This window comes from Canis lupus, chromosome 36 (assembly GCF_003254725.2).
Source record: "Canis lupus dingo isolate Sandy chromosome 36, ASM325472v2, whole genome shotgun sequence".
NCBI lineage: Eukaryota > Metazoa > Chordata > Mammalia > Carnivora > Canidae > Canis > Canis lupus.
The window spans coordinates 21,615,267-21,628,495 of record NC_064278.1 but is presented as its reverse complement, the minus strand read 5'-3'; the positions used below and the strand labels follow the sequence as shown (position 1 = coordinate 21,628,495).

The 13,229-nt window shown below is 43.9% G+C and overlaps 1 protein-coding gene and 1 long non-coding RNA gene across 2 annotated transcripts in view; one reads left to right on the top strand and one right to left on the bottom strand.

Moving 5' to 3' along the window:
• The window catches only part of PDE11A (phosphodiesterase 11A), a 363,233-nt gene that overhangs the window by 258,996 nt on the left and 91,008 nt on the right, over positions 1 to 13,229 (top strand). Inside the window, 1 exon segment of the mRNA XM_025460463.3 lies at positions 12,935 to 13,081. Within this exon segment, the coding sequence (XP_025316248.2) occupies positions 12,935 to 13,081 (147 nt within the window).
• LOC118350036 (uncharacterized) lies at positions 8,608 to 10,000 on the bottom strand. The gene is made up of 3 exons (XR_004803108.2): positions 9,820 to 10,000; positions 9,475 to 9,594; positions 8,608 to 8,923 (listed from the first exon to the last, which is right to left on the bottom strand). It is a non-coding gene; the product is annotated as an uncharacterized LOC118350036 (long non-coding RNA).

Genomic DNA, 13,229 nt, shown 5'->3' with positions numbered 1-13,229 from the left:
TATTCCCGCCAAAAGTCCGGAATTTCTGACAGTCTTTTTCAAGTTTCTATTTGTGAAATCAACATCTAAGCCTGCTCACTAAATCCAAACCTTTGAAACAAATTACAGCATGCCAAGACTAATAGCAGAAGTTAATCATGTTGGGTGCATTGTTTTATTTTCTAAGATGCCTAGATTGTTCTAAAACTAATATAGAGTGGCTACTGGTTGGAGTAGATGGTATTTAAGCTATAAGAAGCTGATTTTGAAGTGTCCTTTTCTTTGAAGTGGAAACGATGTTGATTAAATCTGTATTTTTTGATATAGATTACAAAACCTCTTGTAATGTGTAATTTCCTATTTCTCCTTGAGGATTCAACAGGTGGACTTAGGGACCTGGGTAAACTGCCAGTGAGTGTAGAGTGTATCTTCACTCATTACACTATAGTAGAGTCCCTGTTATGTGTCCTATAAGGTACCACGGAGTGTGCAAGCAGCATCAGTGGCTGTGCCTTCCCTCTCTTGGGTGATACTGCAGCAGAGAAGGGCAGCAAAGACTCAGGCAGCACTCACAGTGCAGCAACTTGAGACTGAGGTGAGCAAGAGGGTATTAAGGTCCAACCAAGTATATGAATCAGAGAAGCGGTATACAAAAGCAATGGTGGTTCTAGCGGGGCCGAGATGAAAGGCAGCAATTTCTTGGGCTTGAAAGACCATGCTGGATGGACAGCACCTGCTTTAGGGTATTCATATCTCATACCTCTAAACTTTATTTTTTTTCCACCTCTAAACTTTAAAGGCTAATGCGATCAACCCAACCTTGACTGACTGCAGATACCCTCCATCCCCACTACTAGGACACGGGAAGAAGTTCATGGTAACCTCATGGGGTCACCATGTTGCACTCACACATCCACTGCAAGGACTTATCTCCTTCTTGGATAGATGAAGCAGGCTCTCTGGCTACTCTGAGCCATGGCTGATGAGCTCAGATTGGAGCCTGGAGACTGGGGCCACAGGTTTGCAGGTCCCTCTGTGTGTCTCCTACTATAAGTAGGAGCCCCATGATGTATACCTGGAGAGTGCATTAGGTTCACTCAAAATTAGAAGGCTACTTGACTCACTTATTTTACCTGAACTTGGATTTCCGCACATGTGTATGTCTATACGATGAAGGATTCACAGAGGTGATCGGCAAAAAGTTCCACAAGCTCAAAAATCCACTAGAGGCTGTTGTGGCATGGCTTGGGGAGAACTAGTAAAATAACTTGCAGTGAGATGATCAGGTCTTCATTTACCCATTCAGTGAATATTTAGTGAGTGTCTTCCAGGTGCCAGGCACAGGCCTGTGAAATTGTACTGGGCACTTAGGACACAAAAGTAAACAAGGCAGACACAATCCCTACCTTCCTGTAGCAGGCCTTTAACAAGTAATAACATAACATGTTACTAATGATGCAGGAATGTCATCATCTAGCTTCCCACCCAAGTTCAGGTGAGCAGAGCTCCCCTACCAGCACTCCTGCAGGTACCTGGGACCCTACCCCTACCCCTCTTTCTTGGCTTTATCGGTGTCCTTAGGTATTATGTGTCTGAGGATGTAGCAGAGGTGTTGTTGCGCAGACAAGTGTCACTCCCAGTGAGTGGTCAGTAGATGAGGTGCCAACACTGAGAAGCTAAAGTCTTCAGCAGTCTCCCACGGGACAAGTAGCTGGTGAGTCCCTGAGTGCAAACTCTGGGAGGTATCCACTTGAGCGAAGGCAGGACAGTCCATGCATGGATCCTGATTCAGCAACCATGTGGCTCCTGGGAGCTCAAACAAAGCTTCCATGGTGGTCCTCTGCTAGGTGCATCTACTTCCTAGGTAGACGCACCGGGACCAGCTGCTATGCTCCCAGAGACTCTCTCCTTCCTCCCTTACCCTATTCTGTGACCTCTATGAGGTCCTTCACCTTCTCTCATCTCCCCCAGGAGCTCCTTTGGTTCTTTCAAAATAGATCCCGGTGGTCCACTGACTCAGAGCCCCAGTCAACAGAGAACAGTCCTTTTCCCAGAGGCCTTAGAGGGCTGCTTGATCTTCATATATTCCCAGAGAAGGAAGGAAAGGTTTGCTGCTGGGAGCACACAGCAAGGGAAGAACAAAGACATTGTGTTTCCATTAGAAAAGAGTCCCCAGTCTGTCACCTGGCCCAACAAAAACTGTGACCAGAGCTTTGAAGGTCAGCTGCTGGGAGCTCTGGCCACAGAGGACAGAGACAGATTACTGCCCAGGGACAAGGGAGCGGGCTGGCACGGACCCTGAGGGGAGTCAGTCCTAGAATTGCAGGCCAGCCACCTTCTGGGCTGTGCTCCAGGACCGCAGATGGGAGCCGGGCCCGCTGCTGCGTCACAGGCTCTAAAGGCCGATTAGGGCAAGTCCTGAATCAGGGCCTTCTCATCAGCCCGGGGCCCCGGAGGCCCGTGTCTCCTGGTACGGTGCCATCTGCAGATGAGAGGGGCCCTCTACCCAGCACGTACTGTTCTCTGCCTGCAGGAGGCCGTGATTTCTAATGCTGCTGGTGAGCTCGGACTCCTGTCCTCAGCTGTGTCTCTTGGCCTCCTGTACACGCCCCTCCCCTTGTTGCCTCTGAACTTGGTGCTTCCAACTTGTCACGAGCCATTCTGTTTGCTCCTCTTTCTCCCTGCTAGATGAGCGTCTCAGGAACGGGGTCTGCATCTTTTCTTAGGTTTCAATACAAGCTTTGTGACCTCGCAGAACTTTTCATCATAGTAACTATTTTCAACATTTTAGATTATTCCAAATAGGCTTTCTTTTTTTTTAAGATTTTATTTATTTATTCATGAGAGACACAAGACAGAGAGAGAGAGAGACAGAGACACAGGCAGAGGCAGAGGGAGAAGCAGGCTCCAAGCAGGGAGCCTGACGTGGGACTCGATCCTGGGTCTCCAGGATCACACCCTGGGTCAAAGGCAGGCGCTCAACCGCTGAGCCACCCAGGGATCCCCTCGTAGGCTTTCTAAAGCTGAAGTTTATCAACGATTTAGAATGAAGGCAGCGATGCTAAACTAGACCCCCTTCATCAAACTGTCCCAGGGATTCTGACGGTGCCCCGTGTTCCCCCCTCTCAGCCCTTCCCACACCGTACTGTCCTTGCCTGTTGGCCTCGTTGTGTTCCCCGACGTGAGCACAGGAACCCTATCGATTTCAGGAACATATCCGTAGGGCAGTGCCGTGCCTGTCTCAGGGCTGGGCACCCAGTACCGGCATGTTGAATGAAACGGGATTAAATTCGGGGGGGTCCCCTAAGGGGATTCGGAGAGTCGGCTCCTGGGCCTAGTCTCTGAAACTCCTGTCCACTCCTTCCCTCGCTGAGGCTTCCACCAGCACAGAAATTACTAGCAAGTATAGCAACGGCAGGCCAGCAGCCGTGGCTGCGTAGGCACCGGAGGCAGTATTTCCTACTCCGAGCACTGTGGCTGTGACCCCACAGGGGACCCCGCGGCACCATCTCATTACTCCTCATGGAGGCCGCACAACCTGGTATATCCCTGTGTCCATGGAGAGGCTCCGTCTCGGGCTTCCCTCGGCTTCTGGCCCGCGGCCACCTAGCAAGGAGGTGGGGGTAGGACTAGAGCCCCTATCTGTTGGCAGAGGGTTCTGGACAGCTACAGGTACATTTAATAAGTAGCCTCAAAAAACCAGTTATTAGAATTTAAACCACGCGTGTTAGAAACATCAGTGTACAAACCCCTTGAGAGCCAAACCTGTTTCTCGGAGGACTGTATTGTGAGGTTGATGTTTTTCAGTTGTCGGCAGTATTTTCCCCCCACATTTTCTTATGAACATGTTCAGACATAGAAAAGGTCAAACGAATTGAATGGCAAGGGGGCGCCTGTCTCGGTGGTTGAGCAGCTGCCTTCAGCTCAGGGTGTGATCCTGGGGTCCTGGGATAGACTCCCCGCATCCGGCTCCCCGCAGGGAGCCCGCCCCTCTCTGCCTGTGTCTCTGCAGAATAAATACATAAATGTCTCCCAGAATAAATACATAAAAATCTTTAAAAAAAAAAATTGCATAGCACACCCTCATCAATCAGTGGCTTCTCACTTCCATCCGGGAGCCCCTTATACTCTGCCTTCCATCCCCCAAATTTGCACACCAACCAAAGCCGCCCCAGCTCTGAACAATTCACTGCTGTGCTTATTGAAGGGATCCTGTTTACAACAATGGTTCTTAGCGAGCGTCAGAATCACCTGGAGGGCTTGTTAAACATAAATGGAGTTTTCGGATTCGGAATTTGCATTTCTAACAAGTTCTCAGGTGGTGATATAGCTGGTCTGGAGTTCACACCTTGAGAATTACTGGCTTGGGAAAATTTTCCCTAAAAACCACAAGAGACATTTCTCTGTAGACCCAGAGATAGCACAGCTGTGTCTCTATGGGTTTCCTTAGCCCTTTAAAAAAAAAAATCTTATGAACTCTAAATTATCTAACATACAGGATTAGCTTACAGATGAATTTCTGGCTCTCCTACAAATGTCTTGACGCTACGACATGCATTTTGTCTAGTAACTACACTTCTGATCATGATTTATATTCCTATCCTTGGTTTTTCTTTGATTTCTCTTTCTGGACTCTTTATTTTCTTTTATTCCGTGTTATTGCATGGATTTTAAAAATCCGGGCAGCCCCGGTGGCGCAGCGGTTTAGCGCCGCCTGCAGCCCAGGGCGTGATCCTGGAGATCCTGGAGATTCTGGATCGAGTCCCACGTCGGGCTCTTTGCGTGGAGCCTGTTTCTCCCTCTGCCTGTGTCTCTGCCTCTCTCTCGCACTCTCTCTGAATGAATAAATAAAGAATCTTTAAAAAAAATCCACATTAAACATTTTTTGGAACAAAGCAGGTTATGTATGTACCACTACCTCTGGCAACAACAAAACAACACTTTGATATACCCTATTGTCTAGACTTTAATAAGAAAGCAGCGAACTTTTCTAACAAACATTTTTTAAAAGAAAAAATTACTTCATAGTGCTCACGTCACACAGGGACCATTGGCCTAATTTTAAATTAAAGATTTAACACAACATCATCTCTTAGTGCTAATTCTCTTTCACCTCATCCACCACCTTTAGGACCGCTGTAATGTGCAAGATGGATTAATATTGTACTCTGAGTTTTTAACAATCTTCTTTTATGAATAGACTACAGAAAATCTGGAAATATATAAACAAATACTGCATCAGTTGACCTGGGATACCTTCATGTGTTTAAGAAGAAACATTTGATACCTTTAAAAAAAAACATATTATTGCTTTTAATTTTATCTTAAATGTTATATACTACAAAAAGAAAATCTCTTTAAAAATGACTGGTTTCTGTTGAAATGCAGTATTTAAGTTTTTCAGTGCTACTGTGAAGAATTTATGTTTCATTGATAAATATAAATAAGAAGGGCACATCCGAAATATAAAAGAGTCAGTCTTAAAAAGACATCACATAAAAGAAAATGTCTACGTTTCAAAAGGAACAGTCAGTCCGATGTTTCCTTTACTTTTCCTTCTCACCATGACAAGAAAAATCTCTGGGAATCGCACCTCCTGAGGCTTACAGTGGTTGTTGCATGAAAGATGACAAAGGCAGTGCCTGAGATCAATAGGAAACAGGTAGAGTTAAGATAGTTTCACTAGAACAGCTCAAACAGAAATAAAAGGAAGGCCCTAAGATTTTTAACTTCCAATGAAATTTTTGGAAAATCACATGTCAAGAGACGATAGAAGTTCCATTCTCCTATCAAGAGAGTCAAAGTAATAGGTCTCCTCAAGCCTAGAAAACCAACATGAATTAAACAGTAATTGAGAATAATTAAAGGTTAGAAAGAAAAGGGACGTACTGTACCCAGGAGTCATAGTTCTTTAAACTCTCCTCACTTTTCAAACAAGTGATTATTGACTACTAATCTTCCTTTCTTTTATGCACTTAAAAAAGACAAATACATAAAATGCCCTTTGACTTGATTAGCTGTGTACCGGGAAGCTTTGCCCCTGTTCAGGTGAAGCTCAAGTAGTCACGTGTACCAAGATTCTGGGAGGAAACAGGCCTCAGCAGGTACATAACAGCCCTTGAATGTGCGTAAGGATCACCTGCACTTTGTTAAGCTGCAGAATCCATGTGAAACCACAGAGGAGTTGGAAAAAAGCTATGGACCCATCCCCCCAATCACGAATAATCACTTCACATGCACACAAGTTCAGGCACCTGCTTCCTGCTCTAATGGGTATACTTGAAAAACCCAAGAGTATAAAGTGACTGTAAATATTACGGTGATTTATATAACTGCGGAGAAGGAAAACATCACTGTAGAATGAGATAGAAATGAATGAATGGAAATGAACTTGCAAAGAAGATGGGGTTTGAATTTCAATTGGCACAGGGTAAGGAAGAAGTCAAACCCATTATGGGGCTGGCCGGGTGGGGGTGGGGGCATGGGCAGGGAGTAGACTAACCTGAAACAGAGGGAGTGATGAGATGACTAACTGCCCAGCCTGATGCTTCCGTAGACAACTGGAAGATGGGAACACTGGAAGGGCGAAGTTTACGGTGAGCCCTGAATGCCGAGCTAGGGAATTATACTTCACTCAGCAGGCCACGTTGAACACTTAGAGGTATTCGAAGAGGGAGTTACATGACAAAAAATGGTGTTGACTGAGTCAAAGGGATAAAGTCTACGTTTTATCACACAAACAAGTTAAAATATGCTATGTTTATATTTTAATCTGAGACAGGATAGGGCCTTTAACTCTTCTTTTAAAAATATTTCTTGACGATTCTTAGATGTTTATATTCTCTCTTATGTTCTAAATTGTACCGTTCTCACATATAAATTAAGCCCATGAGCCGCAGTGTTTGATCATCTCGTTATTTTATGTCTGGCCCCAGGAACACGCCTCGGATCTTCACAACACTGCTACACAGACCCCCAGCTGGCTTCACAGCCCTTTGTGGCTTCTGGTGGTGCTTTGTAGACAAGCGAGTGGGTTTCTCCTACAAATGTGCTAGGCAGCCAGCACCTTCTCCGTCAGCTGAACAGTGTGTTCCTGGAGCTTTGTGACGGTCTTTCCTTTGAATTTTGTACTTTCCTCACACGTTTCACATGTTGTGGGCTCCCAAATATCCCAACCTTCCTGTTTGAAAGTCAATTTAGGAAAGCAACATTGCCCTGGGATTAATAAGAAATCATTTCCTCTTTTCCTGAACAAGAAGAGAAATTTGTTAAAATGTCACTCTCACCACTGGAAATGTGACTGTATACTATCTAAACTACTAGCTACTTCTAGAACTATTAGTCCCTCTAAAATCTGATTGCCTGTGTATGTTTTATGCATTTCTCAACTGTGTCCCAAATGTCTAGAGAAACATTTCCAGGTTTCTGACAAAAAGCTGGTTGAGCTGATTCTGTGCTCCGTCTAATCAAAACAAAGCTAACAACTGGGGGCCATTCTAAAGGCAGTTGTGAGCTTAGAGACTTCCCAAATGAATTCCTATAGGACCAAAATATTGTCCTCTCAAATGGATCCATGCTGTTCATCATGAAAAATGGATGGATAGTAATCTGGACCTAAATCTCAAACACCACCCCTGGTGCACCCAAGTTAGCTTCCATAAAACAGGGATAGGGGACCCCTTGGTTTGGCATTAGCCCATTTTTAGAGGCAGTGTAATGGTCAGGAACCAGATGCTCCGGGTTCAGATCTGTCTCTGCCAATGCCCACTATGCGAATTTGAACAGATTGTCTATCATCTGTCCTACTTGCGTCATCTGTAAAATGGGATTAAAAACGTTCCCTACCTCTTATTGTCCTCAGGAGGAGCAAATGAGTCAACATGCAAAAGGTACTAGAACAGTGCCTGGCTGTAGTAAGAACTATAAAAGTGCGGCAAAATAAAGAAGTTTGCAATCCCTTCCACATCCCCACAGCCTAGTCTCCTGTCAGCATTAATTCCAGGATCCTACAGCACCCAACTTCTGCTCTTGTCCAAAGGGGTTAGTGAATGAGTGGACTGGATTGGCAACAAGTCATTTTGCCTTTGAGAGACTTGGGCTGGACCCACCACCCACTTTGTTGTTTCTTCCCATTTTCTGAACATCACAAAATGTAATATTCATGTGTCAGGGGATCTAGGATTGTATTTTAACATTTTATGGCCTCTTTGTAAAGCTACCTTTTCAATTTTAGAGGAGGCAGTTTTATGACTCCCTTTGATAACCACTTAACTATTAAGACCCAAACAAAGAAGAGGAATGGTCAAAGGATATCAGGTACTCCCAGCCAGCTAGAGTCCCACTTCTTGAACATTATTCAAATTAGCTCCAGGACTCATAATTCTGTGTTTTCATTTATTGCTGTAGTAAAGTAAATGGTTCTTTTATCCAAATGTTATTTCCTGGCTATTAATTCAGTAGTTATTTTGGATTGTAGCACTCCTCTTTGATTTAGGGATATGGTGCCTTATAAATATTTAAAAGTTGAAGACTGACACTTGGAGAAATTGACTTTGATTTGTTTTGTTAATATACTATGTCTAGAGTAATTATAGGTTTGGAAGATGTGGTCCCATTCTCTACTTACCAGAAGATATGCCGAGCTTGTAGTTCTGTAACAAGGAAATTTGACAACAGAAGGCTCTTTCCAAATCTTCTGCAGACAAGATCTCCATGCACACCTCCACAGAACACACAGTACTCTCAATTCTTCATAATTTCCTCCAGAAACTTCTCTTGAGCCCAGGAATGTGGATGAAAACTATATATACTTCTCAAAATAGCTGAAACCGGCTATTTCTGAAAGGCCAGGGATTTTCTCTACATCTACAAGTGCCAGCAAGGGTTTACGACAGGGCTCGGGGTGATCTATAGACTGGTATGATTTAACCATGGATCAATCAACCTATTAGGGGAAAAAAGACAAGGTCAATAAGTATGGGTCTTGGTGAACCAGAGGTCACCCTACATTTTTCAACCTAATGTTCTTATTTCCTTTCCATTAACATTTCATAATGAAAAAATACCCATATTCTTTAATTTTTAAGATAATTAAGTGAATTTAGTGCCTTTGAAGAGTAGACGATTTATAATGGCATCAGAGACTACACTATTAATAATCCACAAGACAGGGGCCACCTGGAGAGCAGCACAGCCTCCCCTGCCATATAAGCTCCTGGGAAACCAGCTGTGAGGGGGTTGGACTTCCTCTGCCAACTCAGAACCAGACTCTTCTGAGAGCAGAAACACTTGTGCCTTTTGAGAGGAGGCTTCTACTCTCTTGGAAGGTGGTTTTCCAGTTGTATTTTGGTTTGAACTGGAACAGACTACAAGCTCAGATATTCAGATACTTCACCACACCTGAAACGTGTGGTGGAAGTAGAGTTGTTCTAGGGTTCTGGGGTCAGGCCCACACACAAGGAAACAAAGGGACTGAAAAACCAAAGACTGGCTTACCTCTGAGTTCTCCAAGCTGATCAGTTAAGGCATCATTTAGTAAACATAATTTCAGTGATTTTTGGATAACGATGGTAGAGTAAACGGACTCATTTTCTTTTGTTCCTTCCTCAGGCCCCACTAAAACACCATGAAGAAAAAAATTTTTAGGGCATAAACAAAGAAATTGGGAGAGAACTTAACAATAACAAAATTTTGAAAGCTAGAAAACAGATGGATGAATATTAAGTAATTTAGCAAACCCGAAAAAGCCAAAATAAGCCAGCAATGGGAAAAGCTGCAAGGCAAACAAATTTATACCACAAAGCCCCTCCCAGGTAGCTCCAGAACTGGCTAATTAAGTACCTTTGGAAGTGGGGATGATGGTAGGACTACGTACAGGAAAACAGAGAATCTAAGAGACGTGACATCTTTGCCTCACACCTCCACTTCATAAACACTGGGAGCTGTGTGTAGCTTAAGAGTGTGTAACAGCGGCTCTTCGGGTGTGGGAGACACCAGCACAGAGCTTGAGGTAGGAGTACAGGCTGCAAACGGGTTGAATGAAGAGCTAGAAACCCAGGCTGAGGGACTTCCCCCATCATCTTCCCAGGCAGGCTCAACCCCCAAGATTCTTCTCTGGAGAATCTAAGTAGCTAAGAGCAAAGCCCTAAAGATACCCACATTTGGCGGCTTTCCCAAGGAACCAGGCCAGGGAGATTCCCCCTCCAGAGAAGGCTGCAGAAGCTTTAACAGGACCTATAGAGCCCGACTTGTAAACATAATCTGAAAATCAAAGATGACCACACAGCTGAGGAAAAACTCTAACACCCTAAAGCCTCTAATAGGTGAAAATGATTCCTTGACAGATAAGCTGATTAAAAGAAAGACTAAACTATCAGCAGATGAATGGATAAAGAAAATGTATTGTGGTTGACCCTTGAACAACATGAGGGTTAGGGGTGCCAATCCCCACGCAGTCCAAAATCTGCATAAAACTTTTGAATCACCAAAAGTGTAACTACTTGTAGCCTGTTATTGACCAGAAGCCTTACAATAACATAAACAATCAATTAACACATATTTTGTGTATTGTATATATTAGTTACAGTATTCTTTTTTTTTTTTAAGATTTTATTTATTTACTCATGAGAGACACAGAGAGAGAGAGAGAGGCAGAGACATAGGCAGAGGGAGAAGCAGGCTCCCTGCGAGGAGCCGGATGTGGGACTCAATCCTGGATCCTGGAATCATGCCCTGGGCCAAAGGCAGATGCTTAACCGCTGAGCCACCCAGGCATCCGTAGTTACAGTATTCTTACAATGAAGTAAGCTAGAGAACATAAAACATTAAGAAAATCATAAGAAAGAGAAAACACACTTATAGACCTGTGCCATATTTATTGAAAAGAAGCTGCATATAAATGGACCCGACAGCTCAAACCCATGGGTCGTTCAAGGGTCAACGGCATACACACACGATGGAATATTATGCAGCCTTATAATAGAAGGCAATACTGTCATATGGTCCAACACGAATGAATCTTGAGGACATTATGCTAAGTGAAATAAGCCCATTACAAACACACAAGTACTACATGATTTCACTTATATGAGATCTCTAAAGTAATTACACTCATAGAGACAGAAAGGACAAGGGTGGTTGCCAGAGGCGAAGGGAAGAGGAGAATGAGGGGCAGCCCCGGTGGCCCAGTGGTTTAGCACTGCCTTCGGCCCAGGATGTGATCCTGGAGACCCAGCATCGAGTTAGGCTCCCTGCATGCAGACTGCTTCTCCCTCTGCCTTGCCTATGTCTCTGCCTCTCTCTCTCTGTGAGTCTGTCATGAATAAATAAATAATAAATAAATAAATAAATAAATAAATAAATAAATAATCTTTTTTAAAATTTTTATTTATTTATGATAGTCACACAGAGAGAGAGAGAGAGAGAGAGGCAGAGACACAGGCAGAAGGAGAAGCAGGCTCCATGCACCGGGAGCCCGATATGGGATTCGATCCCGGGTCTCCAGGATCGCGCCCTGGGCCAAAGGCAGGTGCTAAACTGCTGCGCCACCCAGGGATCCCAATAAATAATCTTAAAAAAAAAAAAAAAAGGAAGAGGAGAATGAGGAGTTGGCCATTGGGTGCAGAATTTCAGCCACACAAGGTGAAAAAGTTCTAGATCCCTATCGTACAACTGTACCGCATTTATATATTTGTTCATTGTTCTGTGTCATAAGGAATAACCAGTGTTTAGACTTTAGCCTAGAGATACAAATTCTTATGGAGGAGCATGGAGTTGGGAAGGAAGGATTGCTTATATGGTTTCTAGAATGCTTAGGGTGATCAGAGTCAGATTTCACTGCTCAGCCAAAATAGTCCCAGGGCGAAGATTACTCCTTGAGTAATTTACACCCAGTGAGTAGACCAGAAATAATGAATCCAGAATGTCTCCAATGATCTGAAAGGTAGAAATTACTCCCTTACCAAGAATGGCCCAAAGGATATGGTAAACCCAATGAGATCAGCATGAAAATGATTTCCCAAAAATTGTTTTCTTCCCTTTAAGTTTATGTGGGGCAACTGATGGACAGCTGCCCAAAGTGAGTGTTTTGAAAATCCTGAATATGGGGCACCTCGGTGGCACAGTGGTTGAGTGGCTGCCTTTGGTTCAGGGCGTGATCCCAGGGTCCTGGGATCGAGTCCCACGTGAACTCCCTGCATGGAGCCTGCTTCTCCCTCTGTCCCTCTGCCTATGTCTCTGCCTCTCTCTGTGTGTCTCTCATGAATAAACAAATAAAATCTTTTTAAAAATCCTGAATATGCACAACCAGTATTGTAATTATGTTGTGATGTTTATATAGAATGAAATGAAACGATGTTGTAAATTTATTCTTTTAGTGAAACATATGCTTATGCTGATCCTCCAAACATCTCATTGTATTAAGAAAACATTTGGGGCCAGAGATGTGCTATCCGATCCCTTCCATCCTTCTGAACATATAGAACACATGTGTAACAAAGTGCATGTGCACAGCTACAGGATGTAGGGATTCAAGAAACAAGGCAAAGGGGTGTATTCCTATGTCCTCTGAACAGCAGCAATTAAAATTCACAGCTGCTGGCTGCCCAGATGTTTCTTGGTTTAGTGCTCTGTAATACGTATCAGAATATATTGTATGAGTGCAGTTTCAGTAAACTAGACAGCTTTGTATTCTAAATTCTGCAGACTAGATCCAGGGTGTATATTTTTTCTTCAGATTACCTTCCCTTTCCCCCCACCCCCACCCTCTTCATTTGCTTGGGGCATTTGCAGTTCAGAAACAAAAGACATTTCCAGCTCAGAGTTTAGCTGTATCGGAGTGTAAATGCAGGTCAGGTTTGATTTATGTGGCACATCTGATAAGCAGGAAAGGAGAGTGAGATGAGGGGTTTGGAAAAAGCTGGTGAACTTGGCTTGACTTATGTCTTCCGTTTTGTAGGCAGCCAACATCCCTCCGGTGTCAGAACTTGCCATCGATGACATACATTTTGACGACTTCTCTCTTGACGTTGACGCCATGATCACAGCTGCCCTTCGCATGTTCATGGAGCTGGGGATGGTGCAGAAATTTAAAATTGACTATGAGGTAAGATGTTCTGTCTTGGGTGATCCCAGGAGCGCACCTGGGACAACGTGGTAGCCAGGGTCCCCAAATGCAGTTTGAGGACGATGACACTCAACCTGCAGACCTCATGAGATTACTGTGAGAATCATGAGAGGTTTGTGGGAGGACT